This window comes from Fistularia commersonii, chromosome 5, assembly GCF_037954325.1.
Source record: "Fistularia commersonii isolate RoL2024-O1a breed Wild chromosome 5, RoL_Fcom_v1.0, whole genome shotgun sequence".
NCBI lineage: Eukaryota > Metazoa > Chordata > Actinopteri > Syngnathiformes > Fistulariidae > Fistularia > Fistularia commersonii.
In genome coordinates, this window is record NC_141288.1 from 19,764,396 (window position 1) to 19,784,902 (window position 20,507).

The 20,507-nt window shown below is 44.8% G+C and overlaps 1 protein-coding gene across 1 annotated transcript in view; it reads left to right on the plus strand.

Annotated features, from left to right (window-relative positions):
• Positions 1-3,442: 3,442 nt before the first annotated feature.
• Positions 3,443-20,507, plus strand: part of LOC147234302 (uncharacterized) — a 34,118-nt gene continuing 17,053 nt past the window's right edge. The window contains exons 1-4 of the mRNA XM_086147195.1: positions 3,443-4,233; positions 12,149-12,292; positions 17,120-17,697; positions 18,391-18,549. Of these exons, the coding sequence (XP_086003321.1) occupies positions 3,582-4,233; positions 12,149-12,292; positions 17,120-17,697; positions 18,391-18,549 (1,533 nt within the window). The 5' untranslated portion in view covers positions 3,443-3,581. The remainder of the gene's footprint in view (positions 4,234-12,148; positions 12,293-17,119; positions 17,698-18,390; positions 18,550-20,507) is intronic.

The following is a 20,507-nucleotide window of genomic DNA, read 5'->3' on the forward strand; positions in this document are numbered from 1 at the left end:
AATAAGACATTTTTATTCATAAAGATTCATGTATTGATGTTTTTAGCAAAACTTGGGGGGGAATGTTTTTTTTTTATGTGATTCCTCTTCCACGCTTGTTTATTTTTCAAACTTAGCTTCTTCTTTTCAAGTGACAGTGTTTGTTTCCAAATGTTGAGGGAATGTCAAATACGTGACTCGGGGAAAAAGGCCCTGACAAATTAACTGGAAATTCGCAGAGTGAGCCAAGGACAGAGCCCCTGAAAATAAACACAAAGTTATCTACTAAGATGCAAATTCCTGACAAATCTAATTTAAATGACTAAATTCCAGCAGGCAGTCACCTTAATATGGAGGATAAGAGAATGTGACACCTCAATTTGGGTGTTGTCACTCATGGCCTCTTCTCTGAAGTTGCAAGAGTCGGTTTTCGTCACATCTGGCTGAAACTATGTATTCCGCAGCGGGAAGCCTCCTGCGTGGCGAGGGGTTGCGGGGACGACTATATGCAAACACGCGATGCAGTATCCCCTCTTATCCCAGCAGGTGGAAACACACAATCACATCCGAAGGCTTCTGCACTTTATCATCTCTCCACATCCAGGCTCAGCAGGTGAGCAGCTGAAGTAATGATTTGTAGTTGCTCATGTAGACGTGAGGTAAACGATACTTACGTGCAAAGTACATGTAGTAACATGGCACCACATGCTTCCGTTAGTGTTGGAATAAATTATACATTTAGTTCCCAAAATATGCAGCGTATAACTTAAAGACAGGTTTACACCAAAATGTGTCCCTGATGGATACTTGGGTTTTTCTACCCAGTTGTACTCTAATAATGCCTGAAAGTATTGCAACAGTTAAAAACTTAACGTAAAACTTCAAATGTAAACTGTTCATAGGCTTGTATCACACACACACCGAGGCTCAGTAGTTTAAATTAAGCCGAGTTGTTGTTTTAACTGGGTCACCTCGGGTTCCTATGGAGCAGTTTAGCATGTTATGTAATGGCTTATAAATATAGCCAATCGGTGTTGAGTGTGTGTGTGAGCGGGAGCAGCAGGCTGCCGTCTGAACACAGGGGCAACTCTTTCTGCTCGGTTTTAAAGCTACTACACGTGTTTTAACTGATTCTTTCTCGGCGCTTTCATCTCATGTAACCGTTTCACTTGTTAAATACACACATGCACTGTGATGTTTGGTCTTACGCAGATATCCGATTACATTTCTGGCTCTCTCCATGCAACAATGCTGAAGGTCGGTTGTAACTTTGCAGCTCATTCCTCCACTAATCATGTTTAGTATTCATGGCCTCCTGTCACAGGCTATTAGGTTTTGCACTGAGACTCTGCCAGCGAGTTTGACTGAGGAAAATCATCTCGTCTCAACACTTCAAAGTGTAAACAAGACCAGACGATTCATGAGACGCTATAATGAGGTGGGGAAGATTAGATCAAAGATGTAAGTGGAAACATTTCCATTTTAACACACACACAGACACAGACAGACACAAACACATCGCCACTTTTTGAGCTGTCACTCAGTGGGAACCTGTAAACCACATTTATACTGAGTCTGAGGGCGAGAGGGGGGCTAGTGCCCATCAAATAAACCTTTCAAAATGTCCAAGTGCAGTTTCCTCTGGATCCTAGGCTCAGAAATCTCTCACACCCCGACCCACAACGCGCTCTTTGCATCGATTCTGGGAAATTCCTCCTCCCACGGCCATATATACATTCAAATCAAATATTCTATATCAGCAATGATAGAGACGGTGTAGTTCTCTTATTCACAAACCTTAAATCGTGATACCGTGTTTGCTCTTCAGTAACGCACCCGAGAACCAGCTTCAGGAATGAGTTTCTGTAAATCGTGTAATGGATGCTTAATATGCTGACCTAAATAATTCTGTAACTTCTGTAATCCATCTATTCCTTGTTGTCACAACATGCCGCATTTCTTAATAGTACTTTTCTGATGGTTACATCCCTACAACAAACTTAAAGGATAAAATGATAAAAAAAATAATGATACGCGGCTGATGAAATAAATATGCTATGAAGGGAATGAGTTGAACACAAAAGTGCAAACGTTTTAATCATTTAAATATCTCTAAGATTTTCTGTCCTATTTATCAAGTTACATTTTCCAATAGTCACTTTCCCCTGGAGTTTTTAAGACACAAATAGGCCTTATTCAGTGTTTAAAAACACTCAGCTGAACTATTTTCATTGAGCTAACTATTTTGTATGATGACGCACATTCATTTCAAACAACAGAAATAAATTGTTTGAAAGAAAATTAAATGATAATTAAGGCGCCTCAAGGATGCTGTCAGATAAGATACATTTTATTGATCTCCACTGGGCAGACCTGGGCATTTTACTGCTTTTTTATCCGGCCCGCCGAACTATTTTTTGAATATTTCAACAGGTATTTTCAATCGATATTGAATTTAGCCACTTATTTTTTCCTTTTGTTTCACTTTGTATGGATGATTACATACAAAATATTGTCAATCGGTACATTCATATTATAATTAATAATTTTAAAATTGAAATGGAATGCCATCAAATTTAAATATTTGTATTGAAATTGTCATTTTGTTCACCTAGTAGGCCTGTACACAAAAAATCAAATAAGAATGTGGCTCGCTGGCCAAAATAATTATTTATAATTATAAATAATTATCCGCCTTTACCATAGAGGAAAATTCCTTTGTCACAGCAGCGTAACAGTTACTATGTCAAAGATGAGCAAAAAAATAAATGAATAAAAATAAATAGACAGCGAGGAGAGCGACAACAAGTGTACAGACAAATTGAAAAGAAACAAGAAAAATTTAAATAATCCAAGTTTTTAAAAAGAAAGCCACAGATGGAATAAAACATGAAAAAGTAAGACATCAATTATAATCGCCAAAAAAGTAAATAACCAACAAAAGTATTTTCCCATGCACTTGTTTTGTCTGATGCTGCACATTCATTTTAAACAACAGAGGTCAATTGTTTGAAAGCAAATTAAAGGATAATTTAGGCGACTCAAGGATGCTGTTAGATAAGATAAACTTTATCGATCCCCATAAGGAAGACCTGGGCATTTTACGGCCCAGGTTTATAATAATAAATATTTGCCTGCCTTTGCCATAGGGGAAAATTCCTTCGTCACAGCAGCAAACAGTTATTATGCCAAAAATGAGCAAAAAAAAAAAAAAAATTATGAATATAAATAGAGAGACATTAGAAGATTGCAAGACATCCACGAATAGATAGACAGCGGGGAGAACAACTGTACAGACAAATGTTAAAAATGTAAAAAAAAAAAAAAAAAAAAAAAAAAAGCCACAGATGGAATTAAACATGAAAAAGTCAGACGTCAATAGCAATCGCCAAAATAGTAAATAACCAACAAAAACACAAGTATTTTCCTATGCACTTGTGTACTTCTCAAAATGTCCTTGTGTACTTTTTCAGTCAGGCGGGGCTTCGGGCCGCCCCTCTCTGGCCGCCTGTCAATCAAAGCGTCGCCCCGCCCCTTCCCTGCCTGCCCGCACGTCGCGCGGCAGTTGGGGGAAGAGAGTAAATAGAGAGAGGAGCCTCAAGATGGCTGACTCACAGGTCTCCGTTCATCTCGCCGGAGCCGCCGTCGCTACCGCGGTAGCCTCGACGGCCGCCGCCGCCGCCGCCGTCGTCGTCAAATGCCCGCCGGGCAAACCGACCGTAGCGAAGAGAGCCCCCGACAACAGCTCGCAGTCTCCCCGGGATTCGAACGCGCCGCCGCCCAAGAAGGTCCGAGTGGAGGAGAGGAGCGCGAAGCCCAAGAAAGTCAACAGGGACGGGGGAGTGGGAGGCAACTGTGGCGGAAGGGAGAAACTCCAAGACCCGGCGAAGCAGCAGAGTCCCGCCAACAACGCGGGGCTGTGGGGTTTCGTCCCGGTCAAGACTAGCGTCAGCAGCCCGTTGGTGGCCGCTGTCGGCGGGTCCCAACCGCCGGCGAACACACACAAAGTCCCCAAACAGAGCGACATCTCGCCCCACAAGGCGCCGCCGTCCGTCAAAACTAAGAAGCAGAGCAGGGACAAGCAGCGGGAGAAGGCGAAGGGAGGCGGGGAGGAGAAAAAGAAACCGCCGCTGACCCCCGGACCCGGGACTTACGTCGGGAACAACAACAACAACAACAACAACGACATCGGCAGATTTAACAATATTTCTGCGGCGAAGAGGGAAAATGGGGAGGTCGCCCTACCACCCAAAGGTAGGCCACCAAAATGTCATATTTTAGCTAAATATCGATTATGTTGTTTCACCTTAAAGCGACAAGTGTGTTTATTAGAAGTAAACCAGCGTCATGTGCTTTAAATAGTTCCTTGGCACAGCGCGGATGCACACACTCTGGATGGGAACATGTGGCCCCGAAGTGCGCGGCCGGTCTCGCTCGCCTGGACGGTCCCGTTTTCGGACGAGATAGCGTCACTCTTTAAACAACAACAAAAAAAAGAAAGGTAAAAGAGATAAATGTGGCGTCGTGCGAATAACCCCGGGGGATTTCTACGCGTCCGAAGAGCCCCGGTTGTCGGTTCGACGTCTCCGTTAACTAATGGCCGCCGGCCCCGTTCCGACGCCCGCGCGCCCTGCTCGTGAACCCCCCGGGAGCCGCGCGGGTCTCGAGCCTCCACTGCCACCGGAGCGATGACGTCACCTCGAGCCAAAATGTCACCCACATGTTTTTTTTTGACAGTGAACCCCCACGTTTTTGTTTTTGTTTGCTTTTTTTTTTATTTGTTTTTTTTACTCCGGACCCCCCCCCCTCCATTTCTGGTCCGCAGTGGTGATTTCCATTGATTAATCCGCCTGGCTTCGCGTCGTGTCCGTATTAACGCTACGAGTCGCTGTCATAACAATATGACAGCCGCCCGCCATTATGGGGTTAGTGTTGTTTTGGTCTTGCACCACGCCCCCCTCTGTAACCCCGGCCTGTGTGGGGAAACCGAGCTCGGCGGCTTGTTGATACTCCATGTTCCTCCTCCTAGGACGGACACGACGTGTTCTAGCTTATTTTTGTCTCGACGTGGAGAGCGTTTGTCGTCGGAAGCGTGCGATTAGTTGGCGATGAGGACCCCGCTGCAGCTACGCCTCCTCTTGTGGAGTCGTTTTCCATGTGGACCTTGCAGCCGTCGTCCATGCACGAAGCACATTTTACAACGGAGTTGCCGGCCAAGATGTTCGCAGCCGTGCCCCGCCGTCGTTTCTTGCAACAAAGCACCGACTGTCACCCATTTGCACTTTGCACATGACTGCTATATCCTTTGGCTGCACACAATACATGTTACTAATCAATTGTAAAGCATCACATTGGTGTTCATAATGAACACAAATGATAGGGAATTGGATCCAAATGAGAGTCCAAAAAAGCTGCAGACGTGCATATTTGCCCGATGATGTTTTGTGTTTGTAAATGATTTGTTATCATAGCTAAGCAGAATTGATTATGTTAGTGTAGTGTTTTGATGTCTATGTGTGTGAGAGAGAGAGGGTGTCTGCGTGCACACATGAGTGTTGGTGAAATACATGATGTCATCCTTTTCCAGTTGGGTGGTTTAAGAGGTCATGACGTGTGGCGAACGGCCGCCGCAGTCAGTGACAACACGGAGTGTGTGCGGCGCGTCGGCCTGCAGCCCCGCACCGTCGGTGACACTGCCTGAAAACAGGCTCGGTTGGTGTCAGTTTGATTTGTATGCAAACCATAAGGTGCCGGACACTTGCAAGGAGAAATCACACCATAGTCCTGTCTTGTTTACTTGCAAAGAATATATAATTCTATGGATACACGTGTAACGTGTATGTATGAGTAAATGCTTATCCTCAGACGCAAGGTCTGCAATTTGACCGAAGCAGAGAAGCATACTTGACACCAGTAAAGGAGAAGAAGAATTGTTAAAATGCTGCGTTCCTCGTTGGCATTTGCAGCAAATTCCGTCCGTCCCGACTGTGTGACTCCGCTGCCGCAACACCATCTTCAGGTGACAAATTATGAATTGAATTCTTTGGATTGATAACACTTGGTTTTTCAGTAGATGCCTGCTCAGCTTGTGTTGACGGGTAATGCTGTTTGACAAGGGGACGCCACTTCCAGGGCCGCTGGTGGAAAATGTCCTTGAGCCAGAGACTCGCCGTCAGCCTCAGCAGCAGAATCTGTTTTGGCATCCCTGGAAGAATTTTCCTGTAGGGTTGAAGACTATCACATCATCCACAACATTCGAATTGGGGAAAAACTCAATATCACCCTATTCCAAAGACAGGATTGCTCTTCAAATATTTTAATATTTGCTCGGGGGAGGTAAATCATGTGGCAAATACTCATCATGAATGAGTGTCTTCCCAGGATTCTGACTTGTCTCATTATACTTCTGCATTGAAAGATAAATTGTTTCTTTTCAGATACTTTTGCCCGTCATAATCAATTGATATTTTCGCAAGTTGTTTTAGCGTTGAAATTGTCCATGCCTGGATGTAGGCAATGCAGTTAAAAGAAATGGTCAGACCAGTGTGAATTCGCAATTACATTATATTGACTGTTTATTGATCGGTGTGACTCGGCCTTACTTTTTGACTTTGCAGTCATGTGTCTCGTCATATATTTAAAACATTTGTCCGTCCAGTTAGACGCTCAAATCTGCTGAGATACTTTTGCCAGGCACAACTCTATCGCAGCCACTGCTACTTTGAGGAAAAAGAAACGTGGAAAAGTCTTAAAAAGATGATTTTCAACCACTTGTAGCGCTCCAAATAATTCCCAGCACACACCCTGGCCTAAATAGTAAAAATCAAAATTCAATATTAAAGCTATTAGCTGGACGGTTATCATTGCCGTTAAATACCAGTCACACTAATTCCATGACCCACTTTTTAACGTGGAAATTGCTCCGGTAACAATACCAGTTTATCTCCTTATGCCAGTTAAGTTATGAGCTTCTTGGCTTCCACACATCTTTCTGGACAGTGTTCTGACAGTGAAACACGCTTTGGAAACCCCGGGTTTTGAGGCATGTCGTGCTGCGGCAAATCGTGCAAGTGTCTGGGAAGTGTAATGAGGTTATTTATGCATTTAAATGGCTCGGGCTGATGATTCCTGGTCCTACAGGCTTGTTGCCGACCATCGAGAGAGCACGAGGGAGGCGTAATTCAAGTTTAGCCCCTATCAGCGTCCAATTAAGAGACTGTCCGTCAGGGCACTTATTCACTTCCAAAAAATTCACTTAACCCGGCATGTACAGTCGCAGGTCAAGATGACAAAGTCCAGAGGAGGACCGAATCCTTTCGGAAGCCGGTATCTGGATTTACGACGCAGGCACGGGCGACCTGGCCATCTGGAGTCTCAGAATTGTTCTTGGAGGCAGGTCTGTTATTCCTACAAGTGGTACGCGAGTGCTGCTCGGATTGGAAAATACCATTTACGCTTTGGCCGCCGAGATCCACCCGGGCGGAATCGTGACGTTGTTAATCAAATATCACTAAGCCATCTTTTTATCCCATTACCCTGGCTGGAGATGACAGCGAGGCAGTAGGAGGGATGGATGTCCTGCTGTTGTTTCGATGCGGGCACTTCAAATACGACTGCCCTTCGGACCGTCAGGTGGATAATTACAAACGCAGACCAACCGTACATATTCAGTCGATTCTATGAGTGATTATCAGTGGCATTCAGGTAAGCGCATTTGAGTGAATCCATTCCACGTACCGTGCAGGTTTCCAGTTTCGGAATAATACGGACACTGTCAAGGTTTGAGGACGTAGACGAGATTATTAAATAAAGCGGTTGTTTGTGCGTGTGGCTCGGGGTTAGAGCCGACAAGTGGGAATACTCATTTTTTCCTGAAAATATTTGATTGTGTACCATCTCAAAGTTAGAATTAGACGTGGCTGAGAAGGCAGCTGCTCCCCCATGGGGGGTTTGATAGATTCTGATGGAGTTTTCGTCACATTCTCTCTCTCTGTATAACTACGTAGCTGATCTAAAGGTTTGTCTTAACGTGGAGCTGAGAATAATTTGTCCTGTTGGGGACACCCTACCATCACACATCTGCAGTGACCTGAAAAACTCCAGATGGAACATGTGTTGTAAACAAAACCGCAAAGTTGTGTTTATAATACTTTTGATAGTCGTTCACTGTGAACTCCACTGTAATTTGGCCTCCTTCCTCCTCTCATTCCTCAGAAGCGTTGCTCGTACCAAATAACATCTAGAACCAAAAGATTTTCTACTTCCTGCTAAACACTGCTTGAAATACACGCACGTTAAAAAAAAATGTCAAGAACTGAATTTTTACACGGTCAAACCGGTCCCTGGAATTAAAACGCTTGGCAAAGTATCCGGTACCTTGTAATTAATGTTTATTTAAACCAGAGCTCTGTCGGGTTACAGGTTCAATGTCAGTCTCTGCCTCCTCCGGGGGCTGTCTCGTCGAGTTCAGGGATGCGGCGCATGTGTGGAAAAAGCCTATGGTGCAGCTGAGGATTACAAACCATCTGCCTCTGGCCTTCTATCATTCAACGCGCTTCTCTCCGGTGAGCTGTTAAAACTGTATTCCCGTTCAAATCCAGCGCCTGCTTGAAAGTCCGGAACAGAATCTGGAGGGGAAAAAAAAAAAAAAAAAAAACGGTTTCCCCCCCGCCTCAGCACCTTGATTCATAATTAACCTGGACGTTACAGTTGCAGACCGTGTGACTGCGCGCCATGTGACTTTCTCAGCTGTCCTCTGCAGACTTAGACCTTCACTCGAGTGGCGACCGGTCAATGTAATAAATCCCCACGTTAACAGTTCTAGCAGGATCTGTCACGCTTTTGTTACTCCGTTGTCCGCGCCTCCCGGCCGAGCTAAACGGATGTTTTTGAAACATTCACCCGTTTACAGGTTAATTTAAAAGGCCTTACGGAGCGACGCTCTTGCAGCGGCGTGTTAAAATTCTCCGAGTTGGCTCTTTTTAACCCGGGAGTGGGGTTAGCTAACTGCATGCTAAGTAGCAAAGATGAAATGCTCGCCGTCATGGAAAACGCAGAGCTCTTTTTATTTAAGTATTTTCATTTGGCCATCGAGAAGAAGGCATCGCTCTACCACTAATTCACCCGTTTCTCCTTTAAGCCTTTTTACTCTGAAAGCATTTTCTTCTTTGATCCTGCAAACTGCGAGTCCAACCCCACTGCGCTCACTTTTACACTCCCCATGTCCACAGGAGAATGAACAGTCTGAAAACACGGACGCTTTTTAGAGATGGATCTCACAGAGTTCAAAGAAAAAGGTTCTTTGCAAAGGGAAAGAAAGAAAGAAAGAAAGAAAAACCCTACTGTGGCAAAAATAGCAGAGGGTTTAAACGTCCTCACGGGGAATGAAAGGAAATAAAGAATAAAAGGAGACAAGGAATAAAAGATTTGATCAAATGAAGTTTATTTTTAAGTAAGGTGAGGCTTTCTCTGCTCAGCTGGAGGCAAGATGCTGATTCACAGCAGCGACGTGGAAGTCGCAGACGCCGTGATTCAAGATTCACCGTCCCCGTCGTCGACGTGCAAGAGCTGCAGGTCCGCAGCGGAGTTCGACCCCAAATGCTGCGAATTTTATTTAAATTCAAAGCTCGTGGGCAATTTTGACAAACTAGTTCTTTATTTTCCACCTCAGCTAGGAGCAGCATCTGGCCTGGAAGCCGCAGTGTGCACCTCCTTTGCGGCTCTCAGGAAAATGCTAATTGAGTTAGTGTGTTGATTTCATAAAATGTATCAATATTTGCACATTGGATTTGGTTTAATAGATCCCTCTGCCACACAAAAACGACAAATGGCCCATTTTCATGTCATTTGTGCTCGTGATGAGTACATGCAGCTTAATTTATCCAAAAGTACAAATAAAAAATAAATAGGGAACACATGCCGGTAGATATATTATGATAATCTACCTTTTTTTTTTTTCATACAGAACAGGCATTACTGTTCAATCAGTTGTGTTGTCTTTCAAAACGCGTCCCTCCTCATTTAGTCTAAAATCACTCTTTCTTAATGAAATTAAACTCACTTAATTGCTTTCGAAATCGCAGGAAACTGATGCAAATTGGCAATAAATCACCTCGCAAAATATCCGCCGAACATTTGTTGATAAATCACAGAGAAATTACCATGATGAATGGAATTGAATCCATCTTAATTTAGTTTTAACTTAACATCCCCGTCGCCACACTCCAGTCACATTGAATTTGCGGACTCTATATGCTCACACACTTTATTTCCCGCACCTAGGGATTTTTTCCTAAATAGATATGGTTCGGGTGCTATAGTTGCGGGGGGTTCCCGTAACTCTGAGCGCAGTAAATGTCACACCTATTGCAACAGTGATGGGACACTATTAGTCTCTCAGACCGGCGAGTCGATTTTTGCCCCAGCCTTAAGCGGTTTCTCAGTCCGTTCGCAGCGCTTCGATTGATCTGAGCTCCCCCTCTCCCTACCGCCTGTTCGGGGCTCTTCCCGAACAGGCGGCACCGGGGGCGCTGTGAGGATGTTGTGTTGACGAGACCACGGTGTCCTCAGCCGTTTGCTGCTCACAGACAGCGTTTTTGTCGGCCCCGGTGCAGCTGCACTCCTACGCCGCCGTGAAGCTTGTTAGGATACACGCTGAGCCTCATCTGTCAGAGCTGACAAGTGTCTTTTGAGCTCGGGTTGGTTCTTTGCTGCAATATATATAAAAAAAATCAAAAAAATCTGTGCACCTTGCCCACCTCTGATCAGGTGGAGGACATCCATGAGATGTTCTCCTCATTAATGGTGACTCAGAATCCTAAACCGGGAATCCGTCCGCACCATCTGTTAGAATGGAGCAACGTTTCAAAAGAGACTACCGGTTCCTGTAAAAATGAATATTGTGTCATTGGTACCGTAGCACAATATTGTGTAAAAAAATAAAATGAAAATAAAAGGTGGCTACTCCTACTTAGAAGTTTTACTTCTAGCATTATTTATTTTGGTTTTTGTTTTTTTTTCTGACTTTTCTGGCCTCTTGTGTTTTTGTCTGATTTTTTTTTTTTTAAATGCATTGATCATATATTTTGACAGAATTGCTGATTATTAATACTAATCATAATAATAAATAAATACCATGGAATGGTCTAGCGCTTTTTGGCCCACGTCGATACTAACAAAATTGAATGCTAGTTTTCACAAATAGCCTGATATTATTCTTATTTTGAGATAAGTTCTTGCCACCTGTGGCTACAAGTCTCTGCTGACGTATGGCAACCTTTCACAACCTTTCGTTTTCAAACATCATCTTCAAACTGCAGAGGAAATCCGTGGTCATTTCTTGATCCCGGCAGGACCAGAACACATCCAAAGAATGGCGCCATTGAATTTATTCCACAATGCGCTCGGCCCAAGCATCTGCGCTGATGTGGAAAAGAGTGTGTGTGGTCCTGTTTTTAGTCTGTGTGTTTTTTTTTTGTTTTTTTTTTTTCCCCGAAGCTCTTCAACAATCTCCTCTGCCGCTGGGCGTTTAAAAATCTGCCCCTGTCCGAATGCCATGCCGTCAGGGTCTGCAACGCCGCCAAGCAGTTTTAAATAAACTTTTTAAAACCCTGCAATAGCTGAAGAGGTGTTTGCGTGTGGTGGTGTACTTACATTTAGAAGTTAGCGCCTCTGGTGCAAAGTCATTTCAAGCTAACGCCACACAAGCTTTTTACATCAGCAGAACAAACAAGGAAGAAGAAGAAGAAATTCCTTTATTTTGTCAGTTAGCGGCTCAGTGTCTCGCTCCGGCTTGGATGAACTCGGGAATTGAACCAGGAACTCTGCTTTTCAAGGCTCCGTAATATTCAACCGAGCACTCAGTAATAGCACTGGAGAAAGAACATGACACTCGCTTTTTAAGCCTTTTCAAGGCAGGACGCGGATGTAATGCAACATGTGTTTTGATAAGATGTAGTTAGCAGTCTGCGAGAGAATTTCCCAGTTGAGGATGCATAAGAGGTAATAATAGAGGCACGTAGGAGGAGTAGATTTGAGAAAAGTGAAGGGTGATATCCAAGGTGAAGCTCCCGGGGAATGGCTGTATGTGTCTGTACGAATAGGGGGAAAAAAAAAGGATGTTAATGTGTTTTTGGACGAGACACGCATCCTCTCCTCTCTGCCTCCACAGAGAACTCCGCCAAGGACAAGGCCAAGGAGAGGGAGAGGGAGGAGAGGGAGAAGAAAATCAAGGAGCGGGAGAGGGAGAAGAAGAAGCACAAGGTCATGAACGAGATCAAGAGGGAAAACGGAGAGGTCAAGCAGCAGACTAAAGGTCAGTGGTCTCACACGCATAGCGAGTGGTTCACTTTCACCGCTTTGGCGTTTCGTTCGTATCATATCACCCGTCGAGCCTGAACAATACGGACCGCTTGGATTAGCTTTCAGGGGCTTAAAAATTGTAATTCTTATTTACTGGTCGATACCCCTTGAATAATCCTCTGTTACATTTTCATTCAGGGACACTGTCAAGCAATCTGCAGCTACCCAGTGCAATATTTATGTTTTATTTACGACTACTCTTACCAACATACGTATGCTGTTGTGAAAAGGACTGCCATCACACAAATGTACAGGAATGTGCAATGACAAAACAGAATATTATTATTATTATTATATGTGTAAACTAAAATTCTCAATCTGACAATTAATATTGAAGAAAAATGTCCCACTTTGTGTTTTATTGATACATTACGAGACACCTCTTCATATTGACACAGACGCCCACAGGGACGCCTCATGCAACTATTTGAGGTTATTGCACCTCAGCAGTTACTGGTGGATCCTCATACCAGCACTTTCCCCTTTAAGATGACTAGTTATGGTTTGCTCAGCTGGTTGAAGCCTTTGAAATTAAGACTGAACCGGCGGTGAAAGGCTGAAAGGAACCTCACAGCAGCAGGTCACTCAGGCCCGCTAATTGAAGGTGAGAGGAAACCGATATGCAGCTCGGACTAATTGTCCTTTTTTGGGGTCACGAGGCTCATCTTATTATACCAGTAACGTATCTTTCGAATGCTGGTGTCATGACAACCACCGGCTTAGCGGGTACAGCGGAAAAGGGTGTTTTCTGTCGAGCGCTGTCGTTCGCCCCGTAAGTAGTTTGCATGTGATGGCAAAAGAGGGGAAGCGGTGAGATGTGTGCTTGTATCGAGCAGAAGAGGATAATCTCAACGTGGCCCACTAGCAGCTCGCTGCTAAGGTAACCGACACGTTTTCTCCTGGCCCACTTTCACAGGCCGGCACAGTAGATGGTTGTGTTTGTTACAGGCAGCAGCTCGCGCAGCTGCTCTGCGTCTCAGTGGGTGTCGAAGACGGCAAACACTGCGCGGGAGCCATAAAATGTCCGATACGCCGCGGCACTTGTGGAAACGAACTGTGAAAGTGGCCGCAACGGTTTCACGGTTGTTTCCTCGACAATTCGATCACGGGTTTACGGATAACCTTTGCTCCGCGCCGCCAGCCCATCACGCACAGGTCGTGCTCTGGATTTATTTAGCTTGACCCGCGCGAGTCTGTGTAACCTGAGAGGTTGCCAGCCAAATCAATGGCCCCAGAAAAGGTTTTAAAAAAGACTTAAAATGTTTTGAATCCACCAAAAAGCTACAACTGGTGCACAGATATTAATACAAAACGGCAAATTGTTTAGCAGTAATACTTTTTCCCTCTGACATTTTGCAGAGAAACAACGAAGGTTCAGTGATGTATCACGTCAGCTAATCGTTTCGGAAAGAGCGTCGTACATAATTGTGATCGGTGTTATAAAAAAGGACAACCACAGAATAATAAAAGTAGATAAGAATGCAGCCTCGGTTTGTTTGTTTGCACGACCACTATCTTTGGAAAATCACGCAGTATCCAATTAATGTGGTGTTATAAATGATAAACTAGTGGCAGAAAGGCTAAATATTCACAAAGGCAAATATTCAGTTTCAACATCCTACATGTAGAGCCTTTTTTAAAAAAAAAAAAATCAGTCATATCTCGCAATGACTTAAAAAAATAAGAATATCCCATAACGGGAACAAATGAAAGACACTCAAATCGTCTCCTAAACCCCCGGAACAATCGATCAGCCAGCTGAGGAAATAATCAGATTAATCGGTGATTGGATTGATACTTTTTCAGTTTGCTCTCCTCCTGACGGCGGCGCCTTATTTGTCGGGGTGTGTCTGGCCGTGGAAACCACGCCTGCCCACCGAGCTGCGGCTCCTCATCCGTCAACAGCGGCGGGTTTTTCATTTTAAGACGTGACCTTTTCAAGACACGGGAGCGTATGAGTAAAGGTGCACGCGGCATTGGCTCCACGCCGTGGGTTCTGCAAGCGGAACTCTGTCGGAGAGGCTCCTCCCGGGGATATTCCATCATTCTGTTGGGTGCGGAGGGCTGCGGAACAGGCTGTACTCCTGCAGGTGTTAAACTGTCGCGATCCCGCGAAGGAAACGCCATATGATTCACATCACTCTGCTCTCAAGCCTCTGCTCTCTGTCGTATTCACTTTTTCCTTTTTATTCACCACCCCCTCTGTTTACACCGCGATGCCAGAACCTTTACTGTCGTTCAGATCGGCTGCAAAGCTTCAGTCGCCACATTGTGACACCTGAAGGGTCGGCCAAGCACCGCGGGCCGGGAAATTTCAGACGAATAATATCGGTCTTTCAGTTTTGTCGCATCTTCCCAGGGTCAAGATATTAGAAATACGGGAAATTTGTGTCGCAGAGACCAGCATTTCGTCGTGTGCAGTCCTGAATGCGATAAGTTTGCAGATAATGCGGCCGTCAGTGGCAGGGACGTGTTGTCAGCGAGGGTTTCCCGTTGAAAGGGCCGACCGAGAGCGGGGCGGCCGGAGGAAACGTCTATAGGAAATCAATAAATAGCAAACGGCCGTTCTGACAGTAAGACTGCTTTACTACCGCCGGGGCTGTTTGTTTGTACGCGGGAATTTATCCGACCTCTAAACGGATTGCGGCCGTCTCGCCGAGCGCCGCGCTCTGATGAATGTGTGTGTTTGCGTGCGTGCGTGCGTGTGTGTGTGTGTGTGAGGAGGGGAAAGCAATCCATCCGAGTGGGTGCATTCCTGAACCGTTATGAGGGAATTTTAAAGCTCGGGACAAAATTTTCATTTGACATGCTTTTTTTTTTTTTTGTTTTTTTTTTTTGTCTGTTTTGAAGAGCAGTCAACAGTGAATGAGGAGGCGTCCATCGTGGAGACGTGTGCCTGGAGCAGACACCGTGAACGCCAGCTTGTTGTTTCAACTGCAATTTTCAGCCAGATAATCAGATTCGAGTTGAGCCAAATGTGAGAGGAGGGGGGTTGTGAGCTGTATTTTATTCTTATCTTAACCGATGTGATACTGGAGGTTAAAAGGCTGAAACCGAAAATTAATTTACATTCGTTTTTTTTCAAATGTTAATCCTAATAAATCTTCTCGGTTTGAATTCCTACGCCTGACATCCGTGAGCACGGCAGCTTCTGTTCCCCTTTCTAAACCTGCAGTGAAATCTTTCCTTTGCTCCTCGTCTCGGTCTGGTCTTAATCACGAGTCGAACGCACCGCAAGAACTCTCGAGACAGATACAATTACACGTGCGCTCCAAATGCAATCTCCCAAAATACGCCATAAAAGAAGTCATTAGGAGAATTTTACTCTTGCCGTACCCATATCCAGACATGCGTGAGTGTTAGATTAACATTTTGTCTGCCCGTAGCCCACACTCCACCCCGTCATCTGCTTACAAAATGCCTCCAAATCAGTCCGCTAATGGCTAACGGCATAGCGGCTAAATCCACTCTCTCCAGACAGTCTTTGCAACGGACACGATGAATATTGTGCTTTGGATTTGGGAAGAACGTGCTCTTTTATTGAAAATAAAATATATATATATTCAGCGCCAATGTTTGCAGTTTGTACAAACAGGACAGAGTAAATAGAAATCAGCAGGCCGCCGCGCCGTGAGGCACGTTCAACACATTGTGCACCGGTTTTTAAGTGGATTGACGAAGACTGTGGTTTAGGGATGAAAGTATGCGCGGGGAGAGAATTGGGGAGGGGTTATTTGTGGGTTAAAGAGCTTTTGGATTAGTAGCTCGAGTGCAAATTCCCTCTCTCCCTATTATTCTTTCTCTCCGCAACACATTGTGTAACTCCTCTCTTTCTCGCTCCTGCCTTATGTGATGTTGAACGTGCACGGGGTCTCAAATGGACGAGCGAGATGTTATCCGATGATCGCGTCATGCTTTTAGAGCCACCATCAAGGCGCGTACCTGGACACTGTAGATATCGTGCGCAGCGATTGTTTGCTCAGCTGCTTCGCGAAGAATCAATCAGGACGGCGAGCAACATCTCTCATGACCGCTCATAATCACACACCCATACATCTGGTAATACTGTACATAAATTTCCATATCTTACAGAGTCCCGCCTCCGGCGCTGAAGCGAAGAACTCGTGTGTCGCGTATTGTCGGTGTTCGGATGCAACCTGAAGGGCTTGTTTTCTGAATAAGACATACCCGCTTTTCTCGAGAGATTTCACCCGCAGAAGTGCTGTATTTGTTTTGTGTGCAGAAATGCACGCTATCCGGAGAACAACAAACCGCGACTCCTCCATCGACACCTCTTGAAGATAGGCAGGCCTTAAAATACAGACCGTAACAGGTTTACGTCTTTATTTATAATGGCAGATCCGCCATACAATCGGCTTGAAATCTCAAATATGTCGTGTTTGGCTGCGCACCTTCTCTGGTAGATGGCGTATTGTTGTCGGGAATTTGTTTTGACAGACGCCGGAACATAGCGCCATCCTCCTTTGTATATTTGTCTTTATAGCGCACTCGATTGTGTTTTAACAAGCACTGCTTCTGAGCCGTTGTCATTCCAAGGACTTCATCGACTGAAAAGCGCAGAGTCTCCTTCCAGCAGGGACGTGGTTCGGCTGACGTCCCTTTTTTCCATCCATCGCACATTAGGCGGCAGTTTTGAATATATTCTAATTGCTTTCATTATCCGACTTTAGGAGTAACAAGAACGTCCTGTCCTTCTCGGCAACTACATCTTATTTTTTCATTTTTTTTTTTCTCTCCCCCCCTGCGTCACATTTTTCAGATGCTGAAAAGCAGAAAGCCAAGATCAACTCAGAGGAGCTGCAAATCAAAAAAGTCAAGAAGAAAAAGAAGAAGAAACACAAAGAGGGGGAGAAACACAAGCGAGTGAAGATGTACCACCGCTCGTGCCAAACCATCTGCGCTGGCCTGCTCCTCCACTCGCCTTCCTCTCCATCTCCGTCTTCTTCCTCTCCATCCTCCAACCCTGCGCAAAACCCCTCCCTGTCCCCGTTCAAATCCCCGCTACCCGTTTACCCTTCGCCCGTCTGCAAAACCGCGAACCTCCCCTCCTCCCCTCCGCCCGCCGTGGGTTCCCTCCACAACTCCTCCCAGCAGAACTTTCTGTCGCCCTCCATGAAGACCCTGCAGCCATCCCCCACCAAACACCAGCCGCACTGTGTGTATCCCGGCATGGCGGGTTTGGAGTTTGCGCCTTACATCCACATCGAGAACCAGCCCAACGGCGGGGCTCTGGTGGCCCATGCCTACACATCCCAGCTGTCCTCTCTGTCCATGGGCCAGAGGCAGAGGTTTGCACAGGAGTTTATCACGCTGGCGTTCAGCGAGGACTCGTCCCAGGTAAAGCAGCGATGCACTGGAGTCCAGTCTGTCTGTCAGCTGAATAGGGCTGTGTGCGGTTTTTTTTTTTTGTTGCATATGCCATCAATGAAATGTCTTTATTACTAAAGTGGAGCAGCTATAAACTTTATATGGCTCGGTGATAAAGAGATGCCTTTATTTATATTAATATACGTCCTGGTTTTAATGGCATAACACATCACAAAGAAATGAGTTGAATGTCTCCTGTCCTACTGATTTCATGATTTTGAGATAAACAAGTGAATTGGCTGTAAGCAAATATTTATCAAAAAAAGGAAGGGGGAAAGATTTTACTTAATATGCATGAATAATATTGTCTATCCATATTTTGAAATATTCATAAATAGATCTTGAAGAAGAGGAGAAAGGAAGAGGATGGGTGGAGCATTTATTGAGTGTAAGAAGGACAACCAGCATTAGGTGACTGGCAGACAGAGAGAAGGTGGACCAGCAGGTTTTTGAAATACAAATATCAATAATAATATTGATAATATAATAATATTAAACCTATACGCCGCATATCCAGACGTTTCACTACTCTTAAGTCCCATTGATGTGAGATTCCCCATTGGCATTTTACCGATAGGAGAATTTCTGTGGCTGCATTTCTCACATTAAGCTCACACAGCTTCCAAGTATTTCTTCACCAACTGTCTTTTACTTATTTTCCAGGCAGCCAATTACGTAATGGGCATTGTCCACGGCGAAGCGAGCTACCTGCCAGATTTCTTGGAGTACTTCTCGACCAAGTTCCCGTCAGCCCCCGTCAAAATGGAAATACTTGGAAAGAAGGACATCGAAACCACCACGATGGCTAATTTCTACTCTCAGGTCAGTCGCACACTCAGTTAGACGGTGGCTACCGATTCGGGCGGACGAGAGAGGGAGTTTGTTTTCGTCAGTAGGCTGAGCTGACGGATCCCAGTTTACACATTATGATTGTGGTAATTCAGTTCATGTGTCCGTAATCACAGAGAACACGTAGCAGATGGTGAGCGTTCAAAGATAATTTAGGCAGAAAAGGAGTGTGAAATAACAGAAGCCAAGTGACTCTTAACTTTCTGGCCTCCGCATCACATTCATTTGGATAGATAGCGCTGGTTTTTACGCTTTAATGCAATGAGATGCTGTTTGTTTGTTTATTTGTGGCATGAGAAAGGACAGAAATAAGCAGCGATGTTGCTTGGGCTTCTGACGCTGATAGCATGTTGGTGGGAGAAGCATTGAGTTCCACGTGCCAACAAAAGACGTATTGTTTTATTTTTATTTTTTTAGCCAGACGCCATTAGGAGCACACACACACAAATACACACTCGTGCCATAACCTTTGCAGTGCCGCTAATTGAACTGTCATAGCGACCGAGTTTGACGTACAAATGCTTTGCACCGTCTTTTCAGCATCGATGTAACATTAGGATTTTATTGCACAACTTAATAGCGGTTACAGGGAGTTTGAACTCGGCATGACTCCTGGAATAATAGCTTGCGTTCCCGTGGAAAATGCAGTAGTGCGTACGACTCGACATTGACATATTGAGTTGTGCAGCTTGTCAATTTTAAACTACCAAACCCAAATTTGCAGTATTTGGAATTACTGGTTCACTTTGCATGTATGCATTTGGTTTAGGGCGTTATCGTTTGGCATGGAAATGTTGCAGATTCTCCAATCATGAACCTTTCATGCCGTTATCATCGCCTTAATACTTGGCAAGGTTTGGTTTGCAGCTGAACACGAGTATTTCCACATTGTTGTTGTAAAGAAAATGCACGGTGGATCCTCGGTTGCCATTTGAAGAGTGGGCCTGAATAAAAATAGCTTTGATGACTGTATTTTATTCTTAGCAGTGAGCAAGATAAAACCCGCTTTCGCTCTGCAACTGGACCCACAACGGCCTTAATCAACGGCCTGAGGTCAGGGACACCTTCAGCAGGAGGTTTCACATCAGAGTAGGAATTCCTGAAAGTCTGCCCAAAACAAGATATGTGTGAAAACACCTGTGGATTTAAAGACAATATAAGAATTGATTTTGAGAATTTTCTGCAGCAGCCATGTGGAGACGGGTCTCGCTCTGCCTTACTGAGCCAGGTTATCGGAGGGGTTAAATAAATTGGTATGGTTGAAAAGGACAGAGAGCAAATAAAGTCATAAAGGAAAGCAGGAGAGGCAGCGAAGCGAGCGGCTGAAAAGCAAAACAAAAGGAGTGGCAAAAAAATAGAGATGCATGTAAAACACTTGCAGACGGTTGGAGACAGTGAATGTCAAGGTCAATAAAAACGGTAGTACAGTTAAAAAGCAGAAGTAGCAATTATATCATTGTTTAGAGACCAACTGGAAGAACAAGAAATAATGCGCATATCGTGCTTGTCGACATGAACCCATCACAACACAATGATGCGGGTGCATTATTTACACTTGCCTCGCGCATACGGTTCAACCAGAAGTCTTGTTTACGCCGGTTGTCTGAGTGGTTTTGCATGGAGACACTTGTCGTTTCCCGTCAATCCGGGCAGCATCAATGAGCGTGCTGCAGGGGCAGAAGCAGATTATGCCCGCCGCTGGTCTCCTGCTTGTTTTTCCTCTTTCCTGTCATGAAATATGCATGAAGCGCGTGTACTTCTTTTTTTTTGTTCCTGCTCGATCTACTCCATAAACAGATGTTCGGTTCTGCATTTTTTTTTTTTTTTTGGAAAAGACCGATGATAATTCGGCGAAACAAACCCTCAAAGTGGTCTTTGTGTGTAATTGTATTGTGCTGCTCAGGCCCGCGCCCCCCCCCCCGGCCCCCGTG